Source organism: Suricata suricatta, chromosome 11, assembly GCF_006229205.1.
Source record: "Suricata suricatta isolate VVHF042 chromosome 11, meerkat_22Aug2017_6uvM2_HiC, whole genome shotgun sequence".
NCBI classification, from domain to species: domain Eukaryota; kingdom Metazoa; phylum Chordata; class Mammalia; order Carnivora; family Herpestidae; genus Suricata; species Suricata suricatta.
The window spans coordinates 59,452,905-59,466,885 of NC_043710.1; the positions used below are offsets into that span (position 1 = coordinate 59,452,905).

General features: G+C 37.4%; 1 protein-coding gene across 3 annotated transcripts in view; it reads right to left on the reverse strand.

Annotated features, from left to right (window-relative positions):
- NARS2 (asparaginyl-tRNA synthetase 2, mitochondrial) overlaps positions 1-13,981 on the reverse strand; it is a 131,457-nt gene that overhangs the window by 19,689 nt on the left and 97,787 nt on the right. For all 3 annotated transcript variants that reach the window (XM_029914722.1, XM_029914723.1, XM_029914721.1), the window contains exons 10-11: positions 4,455-4,521; positions 3,001-3,138 (exon numbers count right to left, since the gene is read on the reverse strand). In XM_029914722.1, the coding sequence (XP_029770582.1) occupies positions 3,001-3,138; positions 4,455-4,521 (205 nt within the window). The remainder of the gene's footprint in view (positions 1-3,000; positions 3,139-4,454; positions 4,522-13,981) is intronic.

The following is a 13,981-nucleotide window of genomic DNA, read 5'->3' on the forward strand; positions in this document are numbered from 1 at the left end:
TATGAAAAAAAGACTGTTCCAGATTGAGGGAACTCTGTGCAAAGATACCATGACAAGAGAAAGGAGTACATGTCTAAAAATATGGAAGGGTGACTTGAATGTAGCAGAAAGAGCAAAGGGGAGCAGCACAGTACATCAGGCAAGAGAGACAGGACCAGTCAGATGATACTAGGACCTAAAGGTCGAAGAAAGGATTGTGACTTTGGTACTAATACCAGTGGAGGCCACTGAATGGTTTCAAGAGGGGAGATAACATGGCCAGATTTACATTTTCTAAAAGCCTACACTGAAATCAGGAGAACTGACTCAGAGGAGGAAAGAGTGGACACAGGACCAGTCAGGAAGCTACTGAAATAAACCAGGAAAGAGATGATGGTATCTTAATCTAAATTTGAGATTTAGAAGTATAAAAATGACAACTTCCTAACAGCTTGAATATGGGAAGTGAGGAAGATTTCAAAGACGAGGCTACTATATGGCCCGCACAATTAGACGGACAGGGAACACTGAAAGAAGATCAAATTTGGCAGGACGAGAGGAGAAGAGTAGAAATCATGGTTCAGTTTTAGATTTGCTGAGATGCCTCTGAGATGTATAAATGGTAGGAAGAGCTCAGAGCAGGAGTACGGATTAAAGACAGGACTGTCTGAGTTGTCTGCAAGTAAACACTGAGCAGTGAGTACAGATGAAGTCACCTGAGGAGAGAAAGTACCTTCGATGGAGCCTTGAGGAATCCCAACACCCACTGGATCGGTAGAAGAGGACAAATGTATATTAAAGACTGAGAAAGAATAAACCACTGAGAATGGAGGAAAACTGGGAGAATGCAATGTCATAGGAGCCAAGGGAGGAGAAAGTTTTCAAAATAAGAAAATCATCAGTGCTGAGTAATGCTGAGAGGTAAAGTAAAAATTAGGACTTTTAAAGTCTGTTGGATTTCATAACATGACAGTTATTACTAACCCTAGAAAGAGCTGCTTCACTGGTACGGCAGGCGTGGAAGTCACAGTAGAGGGAATGGGGAATGAGCAGTAGAAGCCATGGTGGCTATAGAAAACTTATTCCCATCCTGAAGGGGAGTTTCATTTGAGAAAGCAAAGCCAATACAGAGAGTACAAAAAACAGACACAATGCTACCAGTTTTACTCTCTTTACATGCTACAGGAATCCAGAAGAGGAAAGCTCAAGGTGACTGGGTAACCCAGGAGAGTCTATAAAGTGGCAAAGTTATTAATTAAAAAACTTTTAATTTATTGATTGATATTTAAATCACTGAAGTATAGTTGACATGCAATGTATTAGTTTCAGGTGTACAACAGTGACTCGACAATTCTACACATTACTCAATGCTCACCACAAGTGTAGTCGCCAGTTGTCACCATGCCACATTATTATACCAGGGAGGAGGAGTATTTAAGAAGTGCAAAACTGAATGCCTGAGAAGTGCTGTCAGGAAATTTCATGCAAATACTACATGGTCTGTATATGCGGCAGGCAGGGGGTGGGGAAGTGGAAGCAGGAAGGGGCAGAGTGATAAAAGAGCCAGGACATTTGGACACAGTTCTGTCTTGTGACATAGGGTCAGCACTGAATTTTTTAGGGTTGGATAATCTATGCCCTAATCTCTCCTATTTTTTGGTGCTAACCTGTGGGCCAATTCTTTTCTCATAATCAATTATACCAGAGGATTGATAGGAAGAAGAGAAAATAAGAATCATAAATCAACTGTGAATTTACTGGCTTTGGATAATGTTGTGTGAAAAGGTGGGATGCGTAATCAATGTAACTTTATATTTATGGCTTTGAAGTAGTATGACAGAGTAGGAAAGAACACAGACTTCAGAGTCAGAGGGCGTCAGGTCTGATGACTAGCTCTGTCATTCACTACCCATGCAGGCTTGGGATGGGCAATCAATGTCCCTGAACCCCAGCTTCTCATGTGTAAAGTGGGAGAAACAAGAAGTTTCTTGGAAAGTTAGAGATGAAACGTAGTGTTGCCTTACAGGGATCCATTAATTGATGGCTAATACTGTTTTAGTAATACTATATAATATATAGACAAAACAGGAAATAAATTCAAAGAGAGAACCTTGTGTTCCTAAAATGAAGGCATTTTACTTACTGGTTGGCTGGGATCTAATTTTTCTATTGGTATTTATCTAGAGACAAGTGAAAAGCACCAGATAGCAAAGTTTAAGGTCTTAGACCTTCTGTGAGATACACATAATAAGATATTTGTCTCACAGACTTTTACCACTAATGATATTAAGTACTTAACTATTCAGTATTTAAGGATTAAAATATATTCTTATTTAAATTACGGCTAATTTTGTTAGAGTGGGAAGAAGAAACAAAAAGAAAAAAAGGAAAAAAGAAACTAGAAGAATAAAAAAGCAATGCAAGTTAAGGGTGAAAAAAAGACAGGATAGGAGAGGCAAAAGCAGAGAAAGAGACAGAGACAGGACAGTCAGACAGAGAAGAGAGTCAGAAGAGAAGGGACAGGAGAACGTGCCCAGCCCTCCGGATCCCTCTGGACTCAGCCTCACACTGCTCGGTGACGTGACGGCCAAGCCAGAGCACTGTGCGCCTCATGCTCCGCCAAGCAAGCTCTCCCCCTGCCTGATCGCACCTCTGCTTTCCTTTCTTGCTGTGTCCCTCGGCCCCTCAGTCTCCTTATCAGTATTTCACTTGACAGCAGCCTGGCACTGTTCAGTGCTCTGGGCCACTTCCTCTCAGTTACTTAAAAAACAAAAGAAAACAAAAACACATTTACATTTGCATCTGCTAACCTAAGAAGAATGCGATTCAACAGAAATGAGGAAATCTGTCTCAGACACCAAAATCTTCTTTTGGAGCACATTTTTAGAGGTGCCTTTGAGGAATTTTATTATTTTAAGAGATGTAATGAGTGATGGCTATAATTCTGTAAAATATGCCAGAAGATAAATGAAATTAAATCAAGGGAAGACCAACCCTGATTTATTTAATGATTTTTCTTACTGTGTGCTGAGGGCCATCTTCATTATCCCTCATGTAGAAAGGCTTGAGTGCTAATGGATAATTAATGACGAAGACTGGTATGTTGCCACAGTGTTTCACCAGGTACTTTTCATGTTCAGTCTGTAGATCAACACCCCACTGCAAGGAGAAAAAAGAACTTATCAAAGGAGAAGACAGAGCTGAAATACACAATGCAGTACCCGAAAATAACCTGTATCAGTTCCAAGGGCTTCCTCTGAGGATCAGTGATGTGTGGAGCTGTCTGCTGAGGTTACACAGATAAGTGAACCCGAGACGTGTGTTACGAGAACATCCGAAGGCCTGGAGAGATGAAAACTGAAACCAGTAGATAAACACTATGCTTTCTGTCCCCCATCTTAGGGAGCGGCAGTTAGCAGATGAATAGCATCTGCAAGAAAATAAAGCACACTTCCCACAGTGGGTAAAAACGGACTTCAGAATCGTGGCTTTTATTAACATTGCCTACGGCTTCTTCTATGGTTACTGTTCCTAAGTCACAGGAAATTAAATGATGAAAGATAATATTCCTAATATGCAGTCTATCTCTGGCTAGATGGCTTCTCTCAGTGAATTTTTTTTAATAAAAGAGGCAATTTATATATCAGATGCTCTGATGAATATTTAATAACAGTGTTTATCTTTTCATTCAACAAATACTAATGTGCCTATTAAATCCCAGTACCATGCTAGATACTGAATATAGTGGTGAGAAAAATAGTATCCCAACTTCATGAAGCTTCCAGGGTAGGAGACAAATATTAAATAAAAAAATGATACAAATTAACGGATTATAAATATAACAAGGCTAACTACTGTAACTCCTAAGAGGGTCTGGCTTAACTGGGGATAGAAACAGTATATGTAATAACAGAGTTATTACAGTAATTCTTAACATCATATTATTCCTAGTTGTCTGCCAATACCTTTATTATAGAAAAGCAGCTCTGGCATAGGAATGAAGGGGCGCGCCTCTCACACTATGCTGATAAATTCCTGCTGATAAATCATGTGTCCTCGCTGAGCATATTAACATTCTCTTAAAGGATTTTCATACTCCCAAACTTGGGAAACTTCTTTAGAATCCTTTAGTCACTACAATTATAAAGGATATGATTCTACCTTAAAATTATTATTTATTGTAAATATTTCACAAGGTTAAGCAAACATCAAAAATAAAACCAATCTAAAGATGAGCAAATACTAAACACTGCTAATAAAAGAAATAAGATTATTTTAAAGAATTCCTTTTTTTTTTTTTTTTTTTTTAAAGTAAGCTGTATGCCCAACATAGGGATTGAACTCACGACCCTGAGATTAAGGGTTGCATGCTCTACCACTGGAGCCAGCCAGGCGTCCTGGCATTCCTAACGATAAGGGCAAGAGCAGGGGAAGATACATATAAATATTAACATAAATGTACATGAAAACACTACCTCTGGTGTGAAGGTGAAATTCCGAGATGCCTGCTTTAAGATCTCTACCGCTTCCGTATAAGAGATGCTGGAAAGGAACAGGAGAAAAGCAGAGAAAAGTCAATATAATGGTATGTTATTAATTAGTCCATCTGAAAACCACAAAACGCCTATTCCCATACAATCTTTGAGATCACAAATGAGTACTAAGTGGTTATTGAGTAATCAGGAATGATTAAAAATAAATCATTGAGTAATCAGGAATTAAGGCTGATCCAATCGTAGAAGAGTCTGATCAGTATGAAGAGAAACAGCCATTCAATAATCCTATTCCTGATCTACTTGCAGTGTACACAGAGGAATAGTCATCTAAGCAAGTAAAGATTTTCTCTGAATTCATGCTATGCCAATGCCTTAATATAAGGTATGAAATATTGAGGTTGAAAGAGCAAACATTTTCCCATAAAGTCATCATTCATTCATTCAATATACATTTACTGAGCATCTACTATGTGCTAGGCATTATTCTAGGCATTGAAGAAACAGTAAATAAAAACAAAGCCTTTATGAAGCAGATATTTGTGTGTGTGTGAGAGAGAGAGTGAGTGAGTGATGGGGATACAGGGTGGGGAGAAAGATAAACAAATAAATAAAAAGAATATAATGCCAGGGCTCTATTGGTGCTATGAAGACAATAAAGCAAGGTAAGAATATAAAGGATGTTTCGGGCTGTTACTTTATTTTATTAAACAAAAAATGTTTTTAATATTATCTATTTTTGAGAGAGACAGACAGACAGAGTGTGAGCTGGGCGGGGGCGGGGGGCCGGCAGAGAAAGAGGGAGACACAGAATCTGAAGCAGGCTCCAGGCTCTGAGCTGTCTGCACAGAGCCTGAATCAAGGCTCGAACTGACAAACCATGAGATCATAATCTGAGCTGAAGTTGAACACTTAACTGATTAAGCCACTCAGGTGCCTCTTGGGGGCACTATTTTAGATAAAATGGCCAAGAAAAGACTCCCTGAGTTGGGGACCTGCATGACATAAGGCAATGAAGCATACAAATATCTGAGGACAAGTATTCCACACAAAAGAAACACTAAGTACAAAGCTCTGAAGTGAAGGAACAGTTTGGCTCATTCAGGCAACAAAAAGTCAATATGCCTATAGCATACTGAACAATGGGAGGAATGTCAGGAAATTAGATAGGAAATATAGCCAGAGGTCAGATCTTATGGAGTCTTTCAGGCCATGGTCAGGGCTTTGTAATATATGCTAAGCATTGTAAGACTGTTTTGGAAAAAATATCATTAGTTAACCTCAGTAAGAAACTCTCATGTCTAAAGCAAGTCAAGCCAAGTATTTGTTTTAATTTAACTGAATAGGTAATATATGAACATAGTAAAATAAAAAAAATTCAATACATATAAAAGAGTGTATATCTTCTGTCCCATAGCCACCTAGCTTCTCTCCTGACATACGACTGTTCCTGGTTTCTTGTGTCTCCTACAGAGTTTTATACATCTATAAGCAAATATTAATATACAATCTTGTTTAACAGATGGCAGCCATGGTATACATGCCATATACACTCTTTTTTTCCTCAATCATATACCATGCAGATCTTTCCCTATCAGTACATAAAGATTATCTTAATTTTTAAAAATTATTACATAATGTTCCATTTTGTGGCTGTAGTCCAGTTTAACTACGAATCTACTGATGGACATTTCAGCTGTTTTTAGTCTTTTGCTATTAGAAATCATGACTACATACTTCAATTACAAATGATTCTACATTAATTCTATGTTAATTTTGCATATGGAAAAACTGGAATTGTTGGATCAAAGTGTATTCACATTTACAGTTTTTATATATTTTGATACTGCCAAAGATACTGCTTCCCTTTTATAGTGTTCTACCAATTTATGCCTATTACTAGTAAACAAAAATGTCAGTTTCCCTATGCCGTTTGTAACAGTACTCTGGACAATTAAAAACAAAAGTCTACAATAAAATACCAAAAAACCCTCCCCTCAATCCCCAAAACAAACCAAACAAAACCCACAAATCTACAAATTTTCTGAAGGACTTTGAGCTCAAAAAATAACTTACTCAACACAAACTTACTCCCTGAAGGAAAAATGAAGATCATACCTCTAATACCTAATTGGAAAGAGTTGTGTATAGAGCACAAATAAAGCTTCCAAAGTTGTTTTGAGTGACTTTTCCAAGATGAAAACTTCATTCAAATTAGAATCTAGTATTACATAACAAGTAATCTAAGGTAAGAATGGTGATGGTGTTGGTGGTAGTAATAATTTTTAAATGAGTATTTTACGAAAGGGAAATAGAAGGTTAGAGGGGACAGTAACCGGCCAAAAATCACTTGTGCAAATAAGCAGTAAACCTGATGTGCTGACTCCAGAGCCTAAGCTTTTAACTGCTAAGATAATGCCTAAAATACTTGGGAGTTTAATTATGCTCAATCAAAACAAACACAATGGGCTCAAAGGTCTCCCTCTGACCCTACCACTTATTGGCTACTGTGTAAATCACTTTACCTTAATGAAAACATTTCATACATTTTTTAATGTTTTATATAGCTAGTAAAAACATTAAATATTTGTACTTGTAAAATAAGGGTATTGGACGACACTGTCTAAAATTCTTTCCTGTTTAGACATTCTACTCTACTCCACCAATTACTTGAGATGATCTACTCCTTACACTGAGAAATATAAAAGCAGTCAAATAGGAAGCACCAGGATCTTATGCCAGTGATATGTTACTGCTACATTATTTTACAGAATGACTCTCTGCGTAAGTATCTTTTGTTATTCTGGATCTTCTGCCCCACTCCCCCCACACCTTAAGTTGAGGCACAGCTTTTGAGTTCAAATTATAGTTCTGACACTAGATATCGTTAATGGCCTTTATCAACTCTTTCTAGTAATTTTTTTTCTATGTACAGAGAATAATATTTTTTTCTTCCCAGAAGTTATTTCTAAAGTACTTTGAGGAAAGAAGGAACAGATACACTGATATTGTATGATGCAGTATCAAACTACCTTCATATTTAAGTTTTTTTATTGTTGAATGAAGAAAATTATCTGAAGCTGTTGGAGTAAAACTGCTAAGAGGAAATTATTAGTGTTCTTTGACTCAAATTCACAGATAAATGAAGAGCAAAAGAAGGTAAGTACTATATATTTTAAAAACCTTAATGCTATAAAAGAAGCATAAAATAAATGAATTCTATTTCTACTTGGTAAAGGCTAAATTCAATTACTACACAAGACTTTTAAATAATATATCTTCATGAAAAACAATCCAAACAAGCAGCCAAGAATACAATGAAATCTATTTATGCATAAGAACACAAGTCACATGGTATCTTCTGTGTGTGTGTGTGTGTGTGTGTGTGCGCGCGCCTGAGTGCACACGCATATGTGTACTTTGGGGAGTGTGTTGATTCTAATCCATCATGCTTAGGTATAACTCCCATGTCCTTTCATGGCTGTTACAATGTCTGGTTTCCAAGGCTGGCAACACCCCCAACATTTAGCACACACCCCACCTGGAGAAACCTCTACATCATGTCATTTATGTGTACCCCTCTGGTGTTCAGTTTCCTCTTCATTTTTAGCTCCTGGAACTTCTCTTTCTTTCTAGTGAACTCAAAAATGTATTTAAATTTTTTAAAATAATTTTTAACACGTATTTTTAGACGTTTTGTAGCAGTATTATTATTTATGTTATCTAGCCTAGCACAGTGTTTAAGCAGTATGGTCATTTGATCCTTTAAACAATATGAGAGACAAGTTATTACCTTTTTTAAGTTTATTTATTTGTTTTGAGAAAGAGAGGGTGAGTGAGGGAAGAGCAGAGAGAGAAGGAGAGAGAGAATCCCAAGCAGGTCCCGCATTGTCAGCAGAGACTGAGATGGGGCTTGAACCCAAGAACTGTGAGATCATGACCTGAGCTGAAACCGAGAGTTGGATGCTCAACCGACTGAGCCGCCCGGGTGCCCTGATGAGTTATTACTTTATCGGAGAGAAAACTGAAGTTCAAAAAGGTTAAAGACTTACTACCAATCAAATTCATAGTTGTAATTAAATAATCATTTATGCAAATAGTTAACGATTCATCTTTTTCTCTAGATTTTAAATTCCATAAAAGGACCAATCCTTCCCTATATTCACTACTGAATCATTAATGACTAGCACAGTGCCTAACTCATAGCAGGTAGCCAATATATATTTGTTGAAAAATACTAATACATTCACTAATGGCTGATAACAAGTATAGCCAGAATTAGAATCCAGGTCCTCTGAGCCACAGAGCTCACTGCATTCACGGCCCAGAGTAAACAGTGATATGCAGTAACAAGAAACCTCAGGGAGAGGAGCTAGCCTAAAGAAGAATATTCCCAACCCCGTTGCTGCTCAAATGTCATTTACTCATTCATTCAGTTATTCAATAAATATTTACTGAGATCCTGTTAGAAGCACTAAGCACGGGGTGGGGGGAGTGTTGTAACAGTAAACAAAATCAACAAGCCCCTGACCACATGGAGGTGAGAACACTAAACAAATCATCACAGGTATACATTAAACCACAAGCATTATTTGTGCTGTGGAAAGGATGATGATGCTGGCAAAAATGTGACATAGCCCATGAGGTCATTTCTGAACCTCAGTATTTTATAGCCTTGGACTACAAAGCACAAGTTCAGTGATATGTGAGGGTCATAAGGATAATGGAGAAACTGCAGCTACTCTAGCATTATTTCCAGTGCCATTTCAAATAACATGAAGCACCGTGGTTGAAAGCTTGGGCTTTGAAATCAGGCAAGTGAATTTGAATCCCCATTTCATCTTCTACTTGACTAATCTCTTTGAGTGGATTCCTCATCTACAGAATGACAATAACTACTCACAGAGTTGTTGTGAAGATAAAATGAACTATTAATGTATGTAACGTTTATCACTATCTGACACATAGCAAAGAGTCAGTAAAAGGTGGATGTTTTTCCCCATCTTAGGTCTTATTCACTAGATAAAATGTTCTCCTTGGTTTTCTGTCCCCAGCACAGATTCCTTAGGATGCCGAAATTAATTTCTTTCCTAGATGCTTACTTACAACTTTTTATCAATATGGAATGTTCAGAGAAGTCTTCTGTAAACTCCAGATCTGTACACTGAAACTGCCTACCCAACATCTACAACTGGATGTCTGAAAAGAATCTCAATCTTAACAAGACACCTGATGATGATGATTCTGATATCTCTTCCCAACTTCCGTGAAGGGGTATCATTTCCCAACCTTAGTTAGCGGCAACGCTGTTTTTACAACTGTATAAGATAAAAGGCTCAGAGTCGCTCTTGACTCTTCGTCTGTCTCCCAAAAATTCAACACATCCCGTTTTCTCTTTTTCTAAAATACATTTCCCTTATTAAATTTTTTTTAATGTTTATTTATTTTTGAGAGAGAGAGAGAGAGACAACAGAACATGAGCAGGGGAGGGACAGAGAGAGGGAGACACAGAATCTGAATCAGGCTCCAGGCTCTGAGCTGTCAACAGAGAGCCCAATAAGGGGCTCGAATTCACAAACCGGGAGATCATGACCTGAGCTGAAGTCAGAAGCTTAACCGACTGACTGAGCCACCTAGGTGGCTTCCCATTTGCTATATCTTTAAAATATATCTTGAATTGAACAACTTCTCTCTACCTCCACTGCTACCATCTTGGCCTATGATGGTTATTTTAGATGTCAATTTGGCTGGGTAACGGGACTCAGATATTTGGTCAAACATTATTCAGGATGTTTCCGTGAAGGTGTTTTGGGGTGAGATTAACATTTAAATCAGTGGGCTCTGAGTAAAGCAGAATACCGTCCACAGTGTGGTGGGCCACATCCAATTAGTTGGAGGCTTTAATAGGAAAAAGATTGGCCTCTCCCAAGAAAGAGCTGTAACTCCCAGCTATAACTCTTCCCTGAGTCTCTCGCTTGCTGAACTACTCCAACAAATTTTGAACTCATCAAGCATCTACACTGTGTGAGATGATTCCTTAAAAATAAATCTTTACATACACACATCATGTCGGTTTTGCTTCTCTGTATAATACATAGTCCAAACCATCCACTCTCAACCAGATGACTCTCATCATCTTCTGGTTGGTTTTCAGCTCTCACTCTTGTACTGGCTCTCACTTTAAAGCCTGTTCTCACCCAGTACCCAGAGAGATCCTATTAAATCCAATTCAGATCTTACCAGAGCCCTTCAAAGGTTTCCTGACCTTACTCAAGCAAAAACCCACCACTTTTCTTTGTCTTCTATTATCCTTTTCCCTATCCACTCCTCACCATTACTTGAACAAACCAGGTATGCCCCAACCTCAGGGCCTTTGTGTTTGCTGTTCCCTCCACCTAGAATATTCTTTTCCCACATATCCATACAGCTAGTTCTCTTTAACTCTTTACTCAAAAATCATCTCGGTGAGATCTTCTCTGTCACACTAAGTAAAACTTCTATCTCTTCACTCTTGTCTTCTTTCTTTTCTCTGGGTTTCTTCCCCCTTAGTATTACTCATTCCACAAACTTGTTTTTAACTTATATGTACTTATTTATCTTGTTTCCTGTTTCTTATTACCTCTCCAGAAACGTAGGCTCAATGAAGGCAGGGAATTTTATCCACTTTGTTCACTGCTTTAATAGTTGTTTTAGATTTTAGAACAATCCTGGCACATTGTGAGTATTCAATATACACTTTTTTTCCCTTTTTGTCAAGTTTTCATTTAAATGCCAGTTAGTTAACATACTCAATACACACTTAAGAAAAAAATCTCAAAAGCCTTCAGTTGTAGTCCACTGCCTTTCGATTCTCTATCATAGGGCTCCTATTTCCTCTTCTTCTGATCTCACATCTGTTGCCTTGCTATTCATTCAGGCTCAACGACTCATTACTTTTAAGTTGTAGCTTGAAGGTCGACACTGATATCTGAAATTCTCAGCTCAGTCAAGTTTGCCAAGTTTTTCTTATTACCATCCTCCTGGACAGGTTGAACTCTTTATTCTCTCAGAACAAAAACTTCCTAAACCTAATGATAGCAAGTGAAGAAGGATACCAACCGAGGTTCAGAAACAATTTTCTATTCTTCTGAGCACCAAACTTACCTCCTATACACACTGCAAATACACTAAGGAGTCTTATATAAATTATTTGTACTACTTATGAAGAGACTGCTTATTGTTCTTTTTCCATATCAAGTATGTGTTTTATAATAAACTGTAAAATGAAACAACCTATCTGATTAGTACGGTTAGTGGAATAAACAGTCCAATATCAAGTACTACTTGTATAGGAATGTAGTGGAAATGAAGCAAAAATTAAACTTAAAACATAGATCTTTAGATTTAAAAAGGTGGTTAAAGAATAGGTTTAAAATATATTATCAGATTAGAGCAACTGAAGGTAAATAAAAAGAAGACTGAAACAGTAAAAAACTGATGGGCAGACATTACATGCATGTATTTTAGAAGTTGGGTTTTTTTTTTTAATTTTTAATGTTTATTTATTATCAAGAGACAGAAAGAGACAGCATGAGCAAGGAAGGGGCAGAGAGAGGAAGACACAGAATCCGAAGAAGGCGCCAGGCTCTGGGCTGTCAGCGCAGAGCTTGATGCGGGGCTCAACCCCATGAGCTGTGAGATCATGACCTGAAAGGAAGTCGGATGCTTAACCGACTGAGCCACCCAGACACTGCTAGAAGTTTGTTTTTTAAATGACACAATTGGAAAGATATTCCATGTTCATGGATTGGAAAGACAAATACTGTTAAATGTCCATACTACCCAAAGCAATCTACAATTTTAATGCAATCTATTAAAATACCAATAGCATTTTTTTCATAAAACTGGAACAAACAACTCTAAAATTTGTATAGAACCACAAAAGATCCCAAATATCCAAAGCCATCTTGAAAAAGAGGAACAAAACCAGAATATCACAATCCTAGATTTGATTACAAAGCTGCAGTAATCAAAATGTATGGTACTGGCACAAAAACAGACAGATCAATGGAACAGAATAGAGAGCCCAGAAACAAACACACAATTGCATGGTCAAATAATCTTTGACAAAGGAAGCAAGAATATCCAACAGGAAAAAGGCAGTCTCTTCAACAAATGGTGTTGGGAAAAGTGGACACCTACATGCAAAAGAATGAAACTGGACCACATTCTTACACCAGACACAAAAATAAACTCAAAATAGATTAAGAAACTATATATGTGAGACCTGAAACTATAAAACTCCTGGAGGAGAGCACAGGCAGTAATTTCTCTGACCTCAACCACAGGAACACGCTTTTAGATATGCTCCTGGGGCAAAGGAAACAAAGGCAAAAATAAACTACTGGAACTACACTAAAATAAAAAGCGTTGGCACAGCAAAGGAAACAATCAACAAAACTAAAGGATAACCTACTGAACGGAGAAGATATTTGCAAATGACATATCTGATAAAGGGTTAGTATTTATAAAATATACAAAACTGATACAACTCAACACCCAAGAAACAAATAATCCAATTAAAAAATGGGCAGAAGACACAGCTATTTCTCCAACGAAGATATAGACAAATGGCCAACAGACACATAAAATGATGCTCAACATCACTCATCATCAGAGAAATGCAAATTAAAACCACAATGAGATTGTCACCTCACACCAGTAAGAAAGGCTAAAATCAACAACATAAGAACCAAGTGCTGGCGAGAATGAGGAAAAAAGGGAGCCCGCAGGCACTGTTGGTGGGAATGCAACTGGTGCAGCCACTGTGGAAAACAGTATGGTGGCTGCACAAAAATCTTGGTATTTACCCAAAAACTTTAAAAAACACTCTTTTGAAAAAATGTATGCATGCTTATGTTTCTTGCACCACTATTTACAATAGCCAAATTATGGAAGCATGTCCACTGATATATGAATGGATAAAGAAGATGTGGTATCAATATACCCACAATATAATATTATCCAGCCATAAAAAAGGAATGGAATCTTGCCATTCTCAACAACATGAATGAATCTGAAGAGTATAATGCTAACAGAAGTCAGAGAAAGACAAATGCCATATGATTTCACTTATATGCAGAATTTAAGAAACAAAACAAAGAAAAAAATTGACAAAAAAGCCTCCCCCAGATTCTTAACTATAGAGAACTGATGGCTACCAGAGGAGAGGTGGGTGGGGAGAACAGGTGAAATAGGCGATGGGGATGAAAAATACACTTATCATGACAAGCAATGAATAGTGTATAGAATTGTTGAATCACACTGTATACCTGACCCTGATATAATACCCTATGTTAATTACATAGGAATTAAAATAAAAGCTTTTTAATTGAGCTAAATTTCAATTATTGAAGTTGGTATAAGTTTGAATTGCATCAATATGGTTGATGATTACTGTGTTCATTTATTTTGCTATGATTTGTTCATTTTTTATTCATGAAACATTGATTATCACCTAGGAACCAGAC